Source organism: Cucurbita pepo, chromosome LG16 (genome assembly GCF_002806865.2).
Source record: "Cucurbita pepo subsp. pepo cultivar mu-cu-16 chromosome LG16, ASM280686v2, whole genome shotgun sequence".
Taxonomy (NCBI): domain Eukaryota; kingdom Viridiplantae; phylum Streptophyta; class Magnoliopsida; order Cucurbitales; family Cucurbitaceae; genus Cucurbita; species Cucurbita pepo.
The window spans coordinates 6,823,967-6,841,675 of record NC_036653.1 but is presented as its reverse complement, the minus strand read 5'-3'; the positions used below and the strand labels follow the sequence as shown (position 1 = coordinate 6,841,675).

General features: G+C 37.5%; 5 protein-coding genes across 6 annotated transcripts; 3 read left to right on the top strand and 2 right to left on the bottom strand.

The window, feature by feature from the left end:
• Positions 1-674: 674 nt before the first annotated feature.
• Positions 675-2,857, top strand: LOC111777195 (protein GRAVITROPIC IN THE LIGHT 1). Its single transcript, XM_023656673.1, has 2 exons — positions 675-1,504; positions 1,805-2,857. Exons 1-2 carry the CDS (start codon positions 817-819, stop codon positions 2,569-2,571), a joined length of 1,455 nt encoding a protein of 484 aa, XP_023512441.1. The 5' UTR covers positions 675-816; the 3' UTR covers positions 2,572-2,857.
• Positions 2,858-2,917: 60 nt separating this feature from the next.
• LOC111777196 (mitochondrial uncoupling protein 2-like) lies at positions 2,918-7,186 on the bottom strand. Its single transcript, XM_023656675.1, has 9 exons — positions 6,596-7,186; positions 6,281-6,499; positions 6,111-6,189; positions 5,815-5,948; positions 4,977-5,075; positions 4,777-4,881; positions 4,037-4,111; positions 3,681-3,767; positions 2,918-3,250 (listed from the first exon to the last, which is right to left on the bottom strand). Exons 1-9 carry the CDS (start codon positions 6,674-6,676, stop codon positions 3,227-3,229), a joined length of 903 nt encoding a protein of 300 aa, XP_023512443.1. The 5' UTR covers positions 6,677-7,186; the 3' UTR covers positions 2,918-3,226.
• An 855-nt stretch (positions 7,187-8,041) lies between these two features.
• Positions 8,042-9,859, top strand: LOC111776764 (proliferating cell nuclear antigen). The gene is made up of 4 exons (XM_023656114.1): positions 8,042-8,437; positions 8,978-9,130; positions 9,224-9,321; positions 9,426-9,859. The coding sequence occupies exons 1-4, from the start codon at positions 8,119-8,121 to the stop codon at positions 9,648-9,650; spliced, it is 795 nt and encodes a 264-aa protein (XP_023511882.1). The 5' UTR covers positions 8,042-8,118; the 3' UTR covers positions 9,651-9,859.
• Positions 9,860-10,188: 329 nt separating this feature from the next.
• On the top strand, positions 10,189-12,785 carry LOC111777055. The gene is made up of 4 exons (XM_023656496.1): positions 10,189-10,192; positions 10,827-11,122; positions 11,350-11,392; positions 12,400-12,785. The coding sequence occupies exons 1-4, from the start codon at positions 10,189-10,191 to the stop codon at positions 12,519-12,521; spliced, it is 465 nt and encodes a 154-aa protein (XP_023512264.1). The 3' UTR covers positions 12,522-12,785.
• An 873-nt stretch (positions 12,786-13,658) lies between these two features.
• LOC111777785 (probable serine/threonine-protein kinase BSK3) lies at positions 13,659-17,562 on the bottom strand. 2 transcript variants are annotated; one of them, XM_023657499.1, is made up of 11 exons: positions 17,428-17,562; positions 17,090-17,267; positions 16,787-16,992; positions 16,510-16,645; positions 15,956-16,089; positions 15,756-15,861; positions 15,429-15,514; positions 15,014-15,202; positions 14,738-14,899; positions 14,277-14,390; positions 13,659-14,102 (listed from the first exon to the last, which is right to left on the bottom strand). In XM_023657499.1, the coding sequence occupies exons 2-11, from the start codon at positions 17,169-17,171 to the stop codon at positions 13,860-13,862; spliced, it is 1,458 nt and encodes a 485-aa protein (XP_023513267.1). In that variant the 5' UTR covers positions 17,172-17,267; positions 17,428-17,562; the 3' UTR covers positions 13,659-13,859. The 2 variants fall into 2 exon arrangements, with proteins under 2 accessions (XP_023513267.1, XP_023513268.1); XM_023657500.1 differs by having other exon boundaries at positions 17,090-17,247.
• Positions 17,563-17,709: the final 147 nt, after the last annotated feature.

Sequence of the window (17,709 nt, the reverse complement as noted above, 5' to 3'; positions counted from 1 at the left end):
GATGAACTTTGTTAGTAAAATGGGTCCTATGATAAATAAAAATGGAAATCAATTTTTAGGGCTATTTTTTTTTTTTTTAATTTGTATCAATTAAAAACTTCAAATTAATAATTATATTAATTTATATTATAAAACTTAATAACTAATTCAATTTAAATTTAGTGATTTATAATTATATGCATAAAATAAAATGTAAAAATATTCTTCTTCCAAGGTTGAATTAAAATAGTTACAAAAATAAAAACATAATTTTTTAACAAAAGCCTTCTTAATTTAATCTTTAATATAAAAAATTAGATGTTTATTGAAATATAGATATAGTACCAAAATATATAACAAAAAATACATTTATTTTTGTAAATATTAGTTGAATTTTAATTTTTTTAAAGAGAATATATGATTTAATGAATAAATTTATGATTTATTTTTAAGATGGTTATTGAATTATTTAGGAATAATTTTTTTTATACTAAAAACAGATATATAATAATAAAAAGATATTTAAAAAGTTGAAAAGAATTAATGTAAGAATTAAGATTGAGAAAATTAAAAAAAAAATAAATAAATAATGAATTCTCTATTTATTTTGTTTCTTTTACTATTTTTATTTATTTATTTTTGGGATAATTTAGAATATATGGTGTGATTAAGAAAGGGGAGGTGAAAGTGGAACCCCCTTGTGGTCTATTTCTTGATTTGTCAGAAGTCTTCATTATCAGTCATCGCTTCTTCACTTCCTCTCTTCAGCTTCTCACTCTCATTTCTTCTTCCTTCTCTTCCAGAGCCTCCACCTTCAAGGAGAAGAAGAAGGGGGAAATGGCGAATAAGGTCTCCAATTTCTCCGATCTGATTCAACGAGTTACAGCCTCTTGTCTGCTTCATCCACTCGCCGCCGTCCGTCAGGATTCCGGGGAGATCGCTGGCAAGAATCGCCAAGGACATGAGGCGAGTTACGATTCCGATGAGCTCGAGGATGATGAGGAGGCGGGGGAAGTAGAGGACGAGTGGAGTAAGGAAGGGATTAGGGCACGGGAAGTGCCGAAGGGAGAGTTAGTCGGAGTGGAGAAACTAGTGGAGATGGAGATTCTGATGAACGAAGTCTTCGATGTCGTTTCGACTATGAAAAAGGCGTATGTGAACCTGCAAGATGCGCATTGTCCTTGGGACCCGGAGAGGATGAGAGTGGCCGATGTTGCAGTTGTGGCGGAGTTGCGGAGGCTAGGGGTTTTAAGAGAAAGGTTTCGCCGGAGTTTGATTGTTCATGGCTCTGGAGGCGGACGCGGGCGTAGGAGAAACGGCGTAGTCGGGATGCTGAAGGAGGTTGTTGCTCCGTACGAGGCGGCCATGGAGGAACTGAAGAAGGAGGTGAAGTCCAGAGATGTGGAGGTTGAGAATCTCAAGGAGAAGCTTAAGAACTCTATGGCACTTGCCAAGGGCAGCAGCTATGGCGGCAAGAAAGGAAGATCTCAGTCAAAGAGGAAGGTCAGCTGCAGTTTTGGTCAAGGTAATTCCTATTCCTGATGCCTAATTTCATAAACACTATGCAGCTCTCTGTTAAGATTCTTGATCTACAATAACTCGCATTGCATTATCATAATGATTTAATGGTGCATTAATGGAGCTAGGTTTAAGATTCTGAAGTGACTTACTTGATTTTGCTATACTGGTGGGATTATTCAATAGGAAGAACTTAGCAACGAAGCCTATTCATAGTTAGGGGAGCTCAAGAACTTTTTTTACCCTTTTTAGTTAATTGAATCTTTAGGGCCAAAGATCTCACAGCTGACGCCTTGATTTATGGCAGTGGCGGCATCCCCTGTCCCTGAGCTGTTCGAGGCCACAATGAGCCAAGTCAAGGAAGCCTCCAAAGCCTTCACGTCTCTCTTGCTCTCTCTTATGCGCTCTGCTCATTGGGACATTGCAGCTGCAGTCCGTTCTATAGAATCAGCTATCTCTGAGAGTGACAATACCTACCTTGATACTGTTGCCACCACTCACCATGCCAAGTTTGCTCTTGAATCTTACATTTCCCGCAAGATTTTCCATGGTTTCGATCACGAAACTTTCTACATGGATGGCAGCCTCTCCTCACTGCTAAACCCCGAGCAGTTTCGGCGGGATTGTTTCACCCAATATCGTGACATGAAAGCCATGGACCCTGCTGAACTTCTCGGAATCTTACCAACTTGCCATTTTGGCAAATTCTGCTCCAAGAAGTATCTTTCCATTGTTCACCCCAAAATGGAGGAGTCCTTGTTTGGAGACTCGGAGCAGCGTCGACAAATCTTGGCTGGTAACCACCCTAGGAGTCAATTCTATGCTGAGTTCTTGGGGCTGTCCAAGGCAGTCTGGCTGCTTCATCTGCTAGCATTCTCACTTGACCCATCTCCGAGCCAATTCGAGGCAAGTAGAGGAGCCGAATTCCACGCGCAGTACATGGAAAGTGTGGTGAAATTACCATGTGGACGGGCAACAGCTTCTTTGACTGTGGGATTTCCAGTTAGTCCTGGGTTTAAGTTGGGTAATGGTTCAGTCATCAAAGCCAGGGTTTTCTTAGTTTCCAGGAGTTAAGGTATTTTTGTGGCATTACTTACTGTCTTCGCTTGCCCAGAACTTACATGTTATGCATGCATCATAGTCTGGCTAAAACAAAAACAAGGATAATAATTGACATGGACGGTAAAAGAAAGCAATCATCATTGCCCCACCTTTTCCTTTGAGTTGCAAGTTTGAATCTCCCTTTCTTATCTGTAATGTAGTAATTAAAAGAATGACTTTGGTTGGTCATTCATGTTTATAGACTTGTATGGTTATGCTCTATTGTGACAATATATATGCAACAAGCTCTCTCTTCCCTGATAAGATCATGGAACATTTTTAGTGCCATTTAGACTATCGAAGGCCCTAAACCATCGACTTTTAAGATAGTAATGTATACTTTATTGCTTGAATCGACGGTCTAAAAACATTAAACACCCCACAGCTAACTAAAACCTGATTGGGTGTGTGAGAAAAGATGGTCCATTTGCTAAATGGATCCTATAGATGTCTTCCTAAAGGCATAGGGCAATTTAAGTATAAGGATACAGGAGTTTGGTTAAAACTCTCTTCTTCAATGATTACCAATGAAAATAATATTATACATAAAATTGAATCTGAGAAAAACGTGGGGGCCATCATAGAAGGAGAAAACAATCAATCCTTGGTCAGATTTGGGGCAAAAGATTCATAGGCTGAAAAGCTTCTTTGCCTGCCACAGATCAAACAAATGCATAAAAGGACTGACAGTGTTCTAGCTCAGATTGTCTGGCATGACTCATGAGTACCACATTGAGTATAGTAGTCAACAAAAGCAGAAGGAAAAGTTGCTTAGAAAATTAAGTAAACTAAAGAAGCTTTTAGTAGAATATGTGCCACAAGTTTTAAGGGATTTGTCTAAAGTTCGTGACCCATTAAGGCCATTACCCTACCTACCACCTCAAAAAAAGGGCTTTCTATAGCATATAGGAAGCTAAAAAGGCAAGGCAAGCATATTCTTATAATCTAAAAAATGGAAGTTCCTAACAAGGAATCATTTCATTGTGTGATGGTAAGCCCAGAATATGTTAATAAATTCTAGGAAAAGTTAGAGAAGCTTTTTGGTGAGTGGGCAGTAAGAACTAATGATTTGAACATCTTACTTGCTCAAGAGTCAGAAACATGACCGCATTCCAAGATCCAAGTCGACCAAAATTTGGAAGAAATCCTTTATAGAAGGCAAAAGGCCCCTGTAGAGAAGAGTTGCACCACAATGGCATATGCTTTTAGAAGCCATTTTGATTTGAAATGGAACAAAAGTTAATACTATGCAGTGCTGTTTACAAAGGAATTTTGATTCAAACACTTTTAGAAGCCATTTTGATTTGAAATGGAACACATGGAACAAAACTTTTAGAAGCATGGTTCCTCAGAATTTTAAGATTCACTGCTGTTTACAAGCCAGAAGTCGCTTGCTACTAGTTTTGAAAACTAGATATTATGGAAGAAATAGACATACCTCATTCTGTAAGGTTTTAACGAAGCAATCAATGGTATTTTTGTAGGTGGAATCTCCCATCATTCTTGATTTGACCTGAAAGTAACACCATTGCATCAAAGCCAACATGGAACAGACTACTTGAATTGCTATAAAGCTGTAGAACAAACTTTCATTAGGATCTATCTACCTGCATCAAGAAATTTTGGGGTGATTTTACAACTTGAATAGCACAAATAGGAAGGTGAAAAGACCAGTGGAAATAGTATAAGTTAGTGTGCTATATTCATCGGATCAATAATCATAGCAGTTGAAAGGTATCAATGCAGCAGAATCCGGGAAACAAGGAAAAGATTATGACTCATCATTTCCTTGGTTACTGCACAAGATGCTAGATATTATAGAAAGAAGCATAGCTTCAAAGCCTAAACAAACATTTGATCTTTAGGCTCTAGACTCTATAGCCATACACTTCCTTCATATCTCCTCAGTTTGCGTTTGTCTTATATTATCACAAAAGGTTCCAATTCCATCACTTCATCCTAACAATCGAAGGAAAAAGAAAAAAAACCACAGCAGTCGGTGCAGATTCGATGTGGCTCGATGAAAGGTCATTACTAGTGTAGCATTAGCATTAGATATGATTGCAATTCAAATTGACTAAATTCGATAGAAGACCATAAATAAGTTTATTAAACATTACACAGAGCACGATACTATAGGATTAACATCAGGTTTCAAAATGAAGAGAGAATGCCTACCACATCAACAGGGGAACCGATGCAAACCGCGAAGAAACCTGCACCTAGACCAGCTAGGAGGTGAGTAAAAATACTGTCCAGGAATCCTGGAATTTTTAGAATCATCTGCGTGAGTATAAAGTAATATATTACTAAGGTTCACACTCTAACCAAACTATAAGTTGCAGAAAACCATCACACAAGAGACAATATTCGCATACCTGCTTCACTTGGTCATAACTTGCTAGTTCTGCGGCATTAATAATAGCATTCCTTGCTATGTTTGGACCAATTCCCGTCCACAAGGCCATCAATCCTTCCTGCATTTAAAAATATTTCAGGAAAATTACTAATTATGGGATATTAGATAGAAAAAGATATGAAGCAAGTTGAATCTAAGAACCCTCGTAAACACTTTGGATATGCAAATCCATAGTTCACAAATGCTAAGATCTGCATAGTTCACAAATGCTAAGATCCCCAAATCAAGTTGATTTCATTCCAAATGATTGCAACTTTTGATAATTTGATCTAATAACCTTATTGAAGAACCTCAAAATGATAAGGAATCACCCTATGGGAAAGTAAGATTTANATCAAAATTAGTTACTTAACATTAATGTTTAAAATATGGAAGTCTCGATTTTATGGAAATGTCAATATCAATTGATAATTTTGAAAGAAAAAAAAATATATACAACAAAAATACTAATAAATTAAATTAATAAAAAAAAACCTATTTTACATAGACAACATACATGGCTTTACGTAGCATCAAAATGAAACCCTTAACCTTCTATGAGGCATTTTAAGCATATTTTAGGATCATAGTTAGCTACTATGGAAGTAAATAAAAACTCCTAAAATACATTAACAAAACACTATAAGTCTAGATTATCATTCACTCAAAATTTGTAATGATCCAAGAATAAATTAAGCTTGAATCTTCTATAACGTGGCATGAATTGCAACTCGAGTTCATCTTGTGGTAATTTGAACAACATTTTTTCACATATTTCTTGAAGTTCATATAGCATGATTGAGATGTCTTGTACTAACCTGTCTTATGATAGTAAAATATGCATCTAGAGTGCCTGAGTAACGTCTAGGCACCCCAGCTGGCAACTTTCCTTCAGCTTGAAGACGAACCTTGACAAGATCAGTTGGATTTGCCACAGAAATTGCTACGGCACCTGCCAAAATAGGAATCACAATACTCTCAGCAGATTTGACAGGAGAAATAATTGAAGAAGAACAATGATAATAACAAGAACATTGCAAGAACTTCAATTTGGGATAAGGAGATTGATAATGCTATCACGATGAAAAAGGTTTAAGACCAAAGATCTACCCACCAGTAAACAAAGCAGCTAAGATCTTCTGATGTAGAGGTATATCTCCAACAAAATTGTTGCCTACTAAATATAGTTTAACCTGTCTAGTGCATAGTTCGTAGTTAGTGTGGCATATAAAAAGCAGAGTATAGTCGTTTACATCCATCACTTTGCAAAATCACTGCACTCACAGGATCATATAGCCCGATCCTTAGGCCGCCATAAATACACTGGCGATGTAATCCTGCAATAACTCCTTTCCAAAGAGCTGGTAAGCCTTCTTCCCTAGCAATTGTGGCGATAGTTCCCATTAATCCCCTATATCTAGATTGACCCATCCCATCTGCGGCAGCTGCTTTCTTCTGCAGCTGAAGCCGTACTTTCGCAACGTCCAAAGGAATGGTACATAGCTACACAATTCCAAACAAAAAACTGAACTACAATAACACTAACAACAAAACAATAATCTGCAGGCCAAGAATCCGATGAATGTAATCGAAAATTACCTCCGCAACGCAAGCGGCAAAAGCACTGCATAGAAATGTCTGAAAGAATGAGAAATCGGTCTGGGACTGAGGATCTGCCATTTCAGGACGGAAGAACAGAGCTAGAGAACGGGAATTGCAAACGGCAAGGGGAACGACGACGTGAATAATGCTCAAATGCGGTAGAGTAGTGAAATTAGGGTTGGAGATAAATAATTGAACTCGAAACGTAATAAAGAAGCAAAGGTACGTCGATGAAACCGGTTAAGATGGCCACCATTGACGGCCGATCAAATCCTAATCAGCTCTTTGCTCAGCGGTAGCTGTCGTATCAAGTATTCCCTGGGGGTATCAAATCCAGTAATACTCTACCCTCTGAAACTCAGATTGGTATTGCAATAGATGAAAATGACAAATCCACCGCCGGCGATAAGCTCGGGGATCGGAAGGCCCGCCACCAGCAGCTTCCTCCGACGGCGAAATGATCTTTGAACTACTTTTCGATCTGAACGAATCGCATCACATGGCCCTCGTACTTGAAAATTGCAACACAGTAGAAGGCGGTTCTTAATTTGTATGAGTACACACACGAACAGAAGAACGGACAACAATCAATTTATTAAATACTTTTTGGATTATCTGCAAATTAAACGCTTTATATTATTTTTTTTCTTTTTAAATAAATATAATAATTGTGGTGTATAAAACTGGAAAATAAATCAATAGCATTTCATCTCCACACAATTTGAATATCTTATTAAAAACTATATATATATTTCTTTTCACTACGATGAACCATGGGCCTAATGACAAGCCCACATGAAGATTATGGGCCGACAAAGAAGCCCACAGTGGAAATTGAGTGAAAGGAATAACCTCTCGGCCCATAATATGGGCCTTATATGGAACAATAGACGAAAGTGAATAATGGGCCTACAGAAAAGCCCATTTTGGATAGTCGGGGAAATGGGCCTTACTTGATAAGGAACAACCTCTTGGCCCGTAATATATGGGCCTTATATGGAACAATAGACGAAAATGAATAATGGGCCAACAGAAAAGCCCATTTTGGATAGTCGGGGAAATGGGCCTTACTTAATAAGAAACAACCTCTTGGCCCATAATATATGGGCCCTATATGGAACAATAGACGAAAATGAATAATGGGCCTACAGAAAAGCCCATTTTAGATAGTTGGGGAAATGGGCCTTACTTGATAGACTATCCATGGGCCTAAAACGAGAAGTAGATAGTGTTTTAGAGGCCCAACGGAAAGCCCACAATGAGGAAACATTATCGGCCCAGGTTTAATGGGCCAAACTTAAAGCCCATAGTTGAAATACGGTGAGAATCCCGCCTCTTTTAAAAAGAGTGGCGGGAACGATAAAATTACCCGATCCGCCAAATCGAAATCACCACATTCAAACTGCGTTCCCTAATAATTGCACTATAAAATCCCAAACTCGGCTTTCTTAACACACTTCTTGTTCTCCCGCCGTTTCTCAAACCCTAGCCAGCTTCTGTTTCTGCAATTTCTCTTAGAAATGTTGGAGCTTCGTCTTGTTCAGGGTTCGCTCCTCAAGAAGGTCTTGGAATCGATCAAGGACTTAGTGAATGATGCCAACTTTGACTGTTCGGCCACTGGATTCTCTCTTCAGGCCATGGACTCGAGCCATGTCGCCCTGGTGGCTCTTCTCCTTCGGGCGGAGGGCTTCGAACATTATCGCTGCGATAGGAACATGTCCATGGGAATGAACTTGAACAACATGTCGAAGATGCTCAAGTGTGCCGGCAATGATGATATTATTACAATCAAGGCCGATGACGGCAGTGATACTGTCACTTTCATGTTCGAAAGCCCCAGTATGATCATGTTCTTTCGTCTTTTTATTTTCTTATTTGAATCATTCTAGACTGTTGTGCCTCACCTGTGTAGTTATTTAGTCCTTGGTTTATCAGTCTACGTCTCCTCGTCTATTTGAAGCTTTTTTATGAGTTAATTTTAAGATATCGTAGTTGCATATCAAGCTTCTTTTCGACTCGCAAATCTAGCATGATCATCTGGTTAATCTTAAGTGGTTGATTAATAGGAAGAATATCTAAAATTGAACTTTATATCTGCGAATAGCATGATCTTCATACTTTGTCTAACGTTTTGTCGATCCTCGTAAAAGAATGTCTCTGATTTATTGAGTTCATGATCTTTATATTTGGTTTAACATTTTCTCGATCAGCTTAAACTTCGATCTGCTTCAAGTTGTCCTGTCTTTCTGTCAATTCCAATTTTACATGCTTTTTCTCTGGATCTGGTTACTGTTTTTCACTAAAATGCTCTGGTCTTTACTTAAGCAAGCCTCTGACAGTTTATTTTTTTACCTTTTGTCCGTCCTACGCATGGTTCAGCTCAAGATAAGATTTCCGATTTTGAGATGAAATTGATGGACATCGACAGTGAGCATCTTGGTATTCCAGATGCGGAGTACCATGCTATTGTTAGGATGCCTTCTGCTGAGTTCGCTAGAATATGCAAAGATCTCAGCAGCATTGGTGATACTGGTATATTTTGATATCTTTCGATGGTTCACTGATTATTTTATATGATAAATTCTTGTTTTCCAAGTATTTAATTACGTTCACCAATTTTTGCAGTTGTGATTTCTGTCACAAAGGAAGGTGTCAAGTTCTCAACAAGAGGTGATATTGGATCTGCCAATGTTGTTTGCAGGCAGAATACCACTGTAGACAAGGTCAGCATGTCTCTTAATGTCATAGGGTTCTAAATTTATTCACTGAATCTGTTTTTGAATTCCAAATATTGATTTCCCCCCGTTATTTGGACAATTCAATGCAGCCTGAAGAAGCAACAGTCATAGAGATGAACGAGCCAGTTTCCTTGACATTTGCTCTTAGGTATATGAACTCCTTCACTAAGGCGACACCTCTTTCTAACACAGTCACCATCAGCTTGTCTTCCGACCTACCCGTCGTCGTTGAGTACAAAATAGCAGAGATGGGATATGTTAGGTTTTACTTAGCTCCCAAAATAGAAGAAGATGAGGATGAGACCAAGCCTTAGGTCTAAATAGTAGAGTTACCATTTGTTTCTAAATCATTTTAGGATGTGTTTGAACTTTTTTTTTCTGTACTATAGCAGCTATGAGTTGTGATTTAGGAGTTTCTTATTGTCCAGTATCTACTTCTCTGTTTATCAGCTTCAAATTCTGATTTTTCCTCTTATCTTGTTATCATTTGATTTTAAGGTATGAGATATTTGAGAAATTACCCAACAGAAATAGAGTAGGATTGAAGGTAACTCATGAGGAAGCAATGAAAATATGAGCATCCAATGGCTTCCAAGTGTTACTGTTTTCTCATATAATTTATGAGTTGAGGTGTGAGGAGGTTGATGGTGATCCTTTTCATTGTTCTTCATCGATATGTTCATACTTTGCAACTGAAATCAAATGAAATTGACAGGAAAAAGGAAATCCAAGGAAGACCATTTTGAAGTTTGAGACTTTCCTTAACTTAATAGTTTGTTTATAAAAGCTTAGATTAGCATATAATTATTGAAATTAGCATCGTTGAACGACAATTGACACGTTGAGCTTAGGATGGGTAAGTAACAAATGGGTCGTTGGGTTGAATGAAGGGATCCAAATATACAAATAAAGTTCTAATTTTGCGCGATTGAACTTGTGCTTTATATTTCAATTTTTATGAATTTTATATTTGAAGATTTATCAATCTATTGGCATGACTAAATTTAATTTAGGGCGTGGCTCTGATACTATGTTAGACGAGCACGACTCTCTGCAATGGTATGTTAGACGAGCACGACTCTCTGCAATGGTATGATATTATCCACTTTGAGCATAAACTCTCGTGCCTTTGCTCTAGTTTGCTTTATACCAATGAAGTTAGTATTCTTCACTTATAAACTCATAATCATTCTCCAAATTAGCTGACCATCGTACCAATGAAGTTAGTATATTTTTTACTTATAAACCTATGATCATTCTCCAAATTAGTCGACGTGGGACTTCCATCATCCAACAATCCTATCTCTTTCGTGAAAATCTCTTTCAAACAGACACATTTTAAATAACTTCTAGCTTAGACGGTTACTCCGAGTGAAAGAGAATAAAGACTACCATTAAAGCAGCCCAAGCGAGTAAAAAAAATAAAAAATTATATATATATAAATAGAAAGGGTAAACAAAAGAAATACACAAAAATTTCCCATTTTGAGTTGCCCAAAGCCGCGGGGAGCAGCGAAATAGCAAAGCTAGAGAGAGAGACTCCAATGTCTGTCGCCAACAGAAGTGCGATCAGTGGAGCCCTACATTTCTCCCGGTTATCTTCTACCTTTACCAGAAGATTCACCACCTCTTCGCCGATGCTTCGACTAAAACCAAGCGGAGGAAGAAGAAGAAGAACCTGTTCGAAGTAGTTCAGTTTTTGCCCAATTGGGGAGTAGGATACCATGTCGCCAAGGCTCATTGGGATGAAATATCGTACCAGATCACCAAATTAAATCTGTACAAGGTATGTCTTCATCTTGTTTCTTTTCTTAGATCAATGTATGTGGCGCTTCATTTGAGATCATTCCCTCTCTAAGTAAACACAACGGTTTTGTTTACTTTAATCGTTTACGAAGATTTGTAGCATTTATAACTCCGGAGGCGTTTGAACTGGAAGTGTTAGATCTGTTTTCTTTCGATGCTCTCTGATTCAGGATCCAAGTTCTTTATACTTTCGATTGTTTTATACAGAGTGGCACGCATGGCAAGGCATGGGGCGTTGCTCATAAAGATGGTTAGTGATTCTTTATCGCCAAATTTGTTCCTCAATCGTTATTGGAATTTTATTTTGCTGGAATTTTGTTCTAATATTTATATAGAAGAATGAGCAACAATTGAATCTCTTGTATGTTCAAACCTAGGCCAAGTTCTATAATTTGGGACCATGACATCAAGAGCTAATGCCTCATAGTTGATTTAGATGATGAAAGTTGGAAAATTATTCAATATTCACTATTTACTAATCTTTGAATTTGGTGTATAGGATTTTGTTTCGTGACAATCTAAGTCCCGTTTGATAAGATTTCGTCTTTAGTTTTCTGATTTTGAAGTTCATGTTTGTGTCCTCTCAATTTTCATTTTATAGTTCTCATCTTTCTTAAGCAACCACTTTAAGTTCTTAGTCAAATTCTAAGAACAAAAAAGAAAAAGTAGTTTTTGGAAGCTACATTTTTAGTTTTCTAATCTCGGCTTAGTTTTTAAAATATCGGTAGAAAGTAGATAACAATAGGTGTAAGTAGTGTTTATAAACTTAGTTTTCAAAAATCGAATGGTTATCAAACGAGACCTAACTTTTAGTGTATTCTATTATAAATAGTCGGTAAGTTTTCAAGTTTTGAATTTTAAAGCACGAGACGTCCTGAAGGTTTGTGTGAGCCACATCGGTTGGAGAGGGGAACGAAACATTCCTTATGGGTGTGAAACCTCTCCCTAACATACGTGTCTTCAAACCATGAAGCTAACAGTGATGCGTAATGGGCCCAAACAGACAATATCTACTAGTGGTGGGCTTGTGTCGTTACAGCTTAAGTTGTAGTTAGGTTGAGAAAGTTAGCCCTTGAGATTCATCCCTTTTGAACTCTTTACCGAGGCGACTCCGGACTTGGTTGCCAACCGTTATTGTATTGCTTACAAATGATAGTTAAAATTTAAGTTTCTAGGACTTATCTTCCTGTTTGCTATTGTTGCTTGTTGCAAACTACTTCCATCAATGCCAGAGGTTGAAACGAATGTATTTTCCAGGCACGCCTATCGCAGAAGCTCCGAAGAAGATCAGTGGCGTTCACAAGCGCTGTTGGAAGTATATCGCTAGCTTACCGAGTTCAGGAGACAGCGACCCATCAGCTGAAGTTCAAACTTCATGACTGCAGATTACAGTCCTTAAATATAGTCAGGTTTCTTAACTTCATTATATGAGGGGCATTCTGTGCTTTACATGCAATCCAGGATGAAATGAAAGATCAATCGTCCCGAACTTTGTGTAACTTCGAACTCGTTTTTCAATTCTCAGATACTTGTGGATTTTATTGTTGAATAGAGGTTTAAGAATCAGTGTTTTTGTCCTGCTCCTGCTGTGAGATGAATACAATAATGTTTCCTTTTTTAAACATGGAAAGTGTTGAAGAGTTTATTTAGGAAGAATTAAAAAAAAAAAAAATCAAAATTTTCAAGAATTATAACATTTTCTTTGTTGTATTTCTGTGTTCATTCAAATGTAACTTTGTAAGAAAAACTTAATTGGTTCAATGAAAAATACCAGTCGGTTCGGATTGATGTCTTTTTAATAAGTTTTTAATAAGTTTAAGAGGGTTGGGAAGTACGACCTGTGTTGGGTGAGCAACTAGCTTCCGTCTTAAGGCCATCTCCTAACTAAAATAAAGGGTTTGTGCTGCCTTCTTTAAAGACTTTCCAAAGAACTTTCTTGGTAGGAAAGTCTAGACTAGAGCCGACGACTCATGTAGAGATAAACCGCCAGAAGCACAGGTAAGAAAAAGTCCATCTACACTGCTAAACATTCTACAAAATTTGTATATACATTATATCAAATTCGAGGCATTGACTAATTAAATGTATACATGGTAAATTTGTATATACATTATATCAAATTCGAGCCATTGACTAATTAAACGTATACATGGTAAATTTGTATATACATTATATCAAATTCGAGCCATTGACTAATTAAACGTATACATGGTTGAACCCTAGAGTTAGTATAGTGTTTTTGTTTTCTTAAGTTAAACAATACGTGAGGGAGATTCTATTTTAGTCAAAGTTAACGTGAACTAGTTGAAATATGTTCAAGTTAGTGAGAAAAAGTTGCATTAGATACGGATGTACCATAATCATATGAACATCTGATAAGCTATGTATTAAATCATCCATTTAAAAGCTCTAGTTACCAATTTTCAGACAGTATTTAAGACCAAAATGGTGGCAAAAATCAGTTTTCTTTGTAGCCAATCTCAGACTTATATCATTAAATTCATGAAGCAAGGAAGGAATATAACAAGAGATTTGACATCTGGAGCAGAACAGAATCAACAGATAGCTTTGTTGGGCAATGAAAATATAAATTTGCACCAACATCATCTCTCTCACAAGTTCAATAATCATACCCTTTTGGTGTTGCAGAAACTTAAAACAGAAAAGAAATATTTAAGAATAATAATGTTAAATTAAAGAGAAATACCTATACAGATTCAAGTTCTTTCTTTTTTGAATTCCAGGGTTGTTCCATCTCTCAGAGTTTCTTGTGCATCATTTTCCATTCCAAGGATGAAAAGGGCGGCAGCTTGAAGATACATGGCAGTTGGCCAGTCTGGTGACACTGCTTGGGCTTGCATAGCATCTCCTAGAGCTTCCTGAGGCATGTCACTCATCAAGTAACACAAACTACGTCTAGCAAATACTGTTGGTGATACCATGGTTCCTCCATCTATGAACTGCACATTCAAAAAAAGATTGTTTCAACTAACAACGTCGATGCCAGAAGTCCGATTATCAAAACATGTTGGTTCGTCTCTTTTATGGTATTATAATCAATTTTCTCCGCTACAGAATGAAAGGTGCCAAGAAATTGGATCAGAGTATTTCATCTTTAAAAGTTAATCACATACTTGCGTGTAGCAATCGATGGCATTTACGAAGTCTTTAGCTCGAAATGCCGAGTCCCCACGCTTCTTAGAATTGAGTGTTTCCTGTATTTGGCTTGTCCACATTTGGAAAGAAAGCTGAAAGACAAAGCAAACTCTTTACTGATGAGCAATGAATTAGACCAACTTTTAAAAGGTACTTTCAGTTATATAAACAGAGGGGGAATTATGCCACTGAAAATTAGATGGGATTAGCACGTAATGAACTTAGTTAATAAGCAGTTAGTGCACCTAGTTTCACGACCCTTTAGAATGAATAAAGATACATGGACAAATAGCTAGCCGCATTTTACTGGCATGGACAAGAAAAATGATAAACAGGTTCAGCCTAATTTCACGTCCCTTAAAATGAACAAAGAACTCCTAATAAGAATCTCCATAGTCTCTGATATTAGAAAATTAAATTTAAAGATGAATTTTCCAACCTCATTTGCAACTCCCTCATCATCCTTGTATCCAGCCTTCTCCAAAAATTCATGTATTGCAGTAAGATCCGTTCTTGAGCAAGCCTCCCCAAAAGGTGATAATGAAATTTGCTTGGAGGAAGCATTCCCATGCGAAATTCCCATAAGAACGTAAGAAGGAACCTGACATAAACCAGTGGATAGAACTGTATGAATTTGGACGACTATGCTAACTAACCCGACTGTTATGGCTAGTTAATACCAGGATATTAAAACAAACGTATGGTCGTACTGTACCTCGGTTTCTTTCTGAAGAGCAGTGAGAGCAATTACAAGAGACTTGACATTTGGCCTCTCACGAAGTTCATACTGTAAACATCTTGAAGCCAACCTCACTAGTTCAGTCCCCTCATCATTAGAGAGATGACCTTCTAAACACGAGTCCATCAGCATCGGAAAATTTTTGGCACGTATCAGATCCAGTGCCTGAGAGAAGTGAACTTGATTAAAATTCAACATGACGTTTCCAAAATTCAGAATGCAAAAAATAATAAAGCCCAGTGCAATGTTCTTTAAAATGCTGATAATTAGTCAGAGCCACAACCAAGTTGCTGAAGCTAAATTTCTGGAGTAAATTTTTTGGTTGTATTTCAGGATAAAGTCAAATCAAACTTCCACAAGAGAGCAATTTCTGAAGGAGGAAACAGTTTACATGGCTAGGGGGAATATGTTTGCCACTGAGAAGATCAAGCAATAGAGTGCCAAAGCTGTAAACAACACTTTCTGGCGTTATCCTCCCTGTCAAATGGAAATTCTACAATTAGCATAGTGCATAACGAACAGATGTGGCCATGCTGGTTATATATATATACTCATGAAGCATTTTTTTAACAATGGCGTTGCTTGTCATTTCTAATTCTCTGTACTATATCTAGAGTCGTTACGTAATGTCACAGAAACCAATAACTTTTAGGAATTTTACCAACGAATCTCTCCAATGGCTTAAACGTGCCGTATCTAATCTTTAAATGTTCAATACCTGTCCTCATATATTCTGGAGGGGTGAAAGCCAGGTTGGTACTATAGCTCTTTCCATCTCTACTGTTCTTCATAAGGCCAAAACAGGATAGCCTGGGATTACCATCCTGCTGGGAAGAGCTAATTATTACAAGTACACGAAATATATCCAAAACGAGAAAAATATAGAACTATAGAAACATGGTGGATGCATCTATGTACCTGATCGAAGAGAACTCTATAAGCATTGAGGTCGTGGTACAATGCACGTCCCTTACTACTGCAGTACTCCAAAGCTTGTGCTAGATATAATGCCACTCGAAGCCTCATTGCCCACTGCATGGGCTGCGTTTCCCCTACAAGAAAATAAACCCTCTTAAGTATTCAAATTAAATGACTAGAAAGGCACGTAAACTTGAGACTAGTGGAGCTTAAAATGTGCTTCCCCCCATATCTGATAATGAAAAACCAAAACCGAATCGATTATCATATATACGAAGTGTTTGTAATCAAAATTTCATTTCATCACCTAGTGTCTAGAAAGAAAAAAAAAGAAGAAAAACAGGGCAATGTAGTTTCTATAAGGTCATTAAAATAGAAAATTAACTAAAAGCGTACTCTTACATGCTTGCTTTTCAACCACCCTCAAGGATGCTATTAATTATATATTCTACTTCGAGATATATAAAGTATAACAGACAAACCAAAAAGAAAAAGCGAAATCCATGTAAAGAAGTTTCAGCATCATAAATGTTAATTTAAGCTAGAAAATTTACAATGAAAAAGGTGCCTGGAAAGAGTTTCATTGGGCATGAACTCAGCCACTAGCAATCTCTCATTGCCCTCGCAGCAGCATCCAATCAAATTTGCCAATCGTTGATTCCTTAGCTGTCCCACAGCTCTAGCTTCATCCTGAAAAGCAAAAACACTACTAACAATCACCTTAAACGTTCTTGCTTGGACAAAAATATGCATACTCACACAGTTCATTAACATCGAGACAATGCATAACAAAAAATAAGCACAAAGCTCAAATCAGAGTAAATCACGGACTAGGAATTGGCGAGAATCGGGCCAAGCCGACTTGTTGAAGCGCTTCACAGCAATCACTCGGTCATCGTCAAGTTTTCCCCTATAAACAACATTGGGCGCTTTCTCTCCATGCTCGGAAACAATGTTCTCCGAAGAAAATCCCGAAGTAGCAGCTCTTAACTGATCAAAACTGTACTCGCAGAATCCAGGCAATGCGTCCTCATTATCTGCATTCACAACACAAATCTAATTCCAACAACTACAAATAAAATAAAATAAATTAAAAAAAACATCAACAAATCAAAACCACAGAGTAAAACTCACCGGCGCAGGACAAATCGTTGAGATTAGATTCGATCTGAGAAGGCCAAAAACAGAGTCCAAATCTGGAGCAACGAGCTCCCATTGCAATAAACCAAAAATCAGATAGAAAAAACAACCTGTTCGTGAATCTTCCACCTCCAAAATCACAACACAACTTCCTGTCGTAAACACACGCAAACTGAAGCAAAAATTAATGGAGAAAAGGCGAGCTGCAGCAAGTAAGGAAGAAGTTGAAGTAGAGTTTGTGTGTGTTGGTTAGGGAATCGAGAAAGTAGAGCGTAACAAGAAGAAGGAAAAGGATTGACGCTTTTGTTTCTCCGATCCAAAGCCTCTGTTACCTTCTTCACTTTCTTACAACCTCATCATTTCGCTTCCTCTCACTGCTTCTCTCTCCTCACAATCTTCTGCTTCAATTTCTCTCTCTTGTTCTTCAGTGTCTGCTACTGTAACTCGAAGCTGCGAGTTTAGTCGCGTAAGATACACCTCAAACCGCGAAATTATAATAATACGAAAATCGGGACAATTTTGATGTCAGCGCGTGGAGTAATGTTTTTTGTTTTTTGTTTTTTTTTTCTTTTTTTCTTTTTCTTTTTTTTTTCATTTAGTTGAACGTTAAATTA

What these genes read in the sequence shown, in the direction of transcription:
- LOC111777195 (XM_023656673.1), top strand. Translation starts at nt 817, where the DNA reads ATGGCGAATAAGGTCTCCAATTTCTCCGATCTGATTCAACGAGTTACA. An exon ending in CAGCTGCAGTTTTGGTCAAG is followed by an intron (nt 1,505 to 1,804) that starts GTAATTCCTATT and finishes GATTTATGGCAG; the next exon opens with TGGCGGCATCCCCTGTCCCT.
- LOC111777196 (XM_023656675.1), bottom strand. Translation starts at nt 6,676, where the DNA reads ATGGCAGATCCTCAGTCCCAGACCGATTTCTCATTCTTTCAGACATTT. An exon ending in ATTTTACTATCATAAGACAG is followed by an intron (nt 5,076 to 5,814) that starts GTTAGTACAAGA and finishes TTTTAAATGCAG; the next exon opens with GAAGGATTGATGGCCTTGTG. An exon ending in TCGGTTCCCCTGTTGATGTG is followed by an intron (nt 4,112 to 4,776) that starts GTAGGCATTCTC and finishes TGTTACTTTCAG; the next exon opens with GTCAAATCAAGAATGATGGG.
- LOC111776764 (XM_023656114.1), top strand. Translation starts at nt 8,119, where the DNA reads ATGTTGGAGCTTCGTCTTGTTCAGGGTTCGCTCCTCAAGAAGGTCTTG. An exon ending in TTTCATGTTCGAAAGCCCCA is followed by an intron (nt 8,438 to 8,977) that starts GTATGATCATGT and finishes CGCATGGTTCAG; the next exon opens with CTCAAGATAAGATTTCCGAT. An exon ending in CAGCAGCATTGGTGATACTG is followed by an intron (nt 9,131 to 9,223) that starts GTATATTTTGAT and finishes CAATTTTTGCAG; the next exon opens with TTGTGATTTCTGTCACAAAG.
- LOC111777055 (XM_023656496.1), top strand. An exon ending in CCAAATTAAATCTGTACAAG is followed by an intron (nt 11,123 to 11,349) that starts GTATGTCTTCAT and finishes TGTTTTATACAG; the next exon opens with AGTGGCACGCATGGCAAGGC. An exon ending in GGGCGTTGCTCATAAAGATG is followed by an intron (nt 11,393 to 12,399) that starts GTTAGTGATTCT and finishes TGTATTTTCCAG; the next exon opens with GCACGCCTATCGCAGAAGCT.
- LOC111777785 (XM_023657499.1), bottom strand. Translation starts at nt 17,171, where the DNA reads ATGGGAGCTCGTTGCTCCAGATTTGGACTCTGTTTTTGGCCTTCTCAG. An exon ending in TCCAGAATATATGAGGACAG is followed by an intron (nt 15,515 to 15,755) that starts GTATTGAACATT and finishes TCCATTTGACAG; the next exon opens with GGAGGATAACGCCAGAAAGT. An exon ending in CTCTTCAGAAAGAAACCGAG is followed by an intron (nt 14,900 to 15,013) that starts GTACAGTACGAC and finishes GGTTTATGTCAG; the next exon opens with GTTCCTTCTTACGTTCTTAT.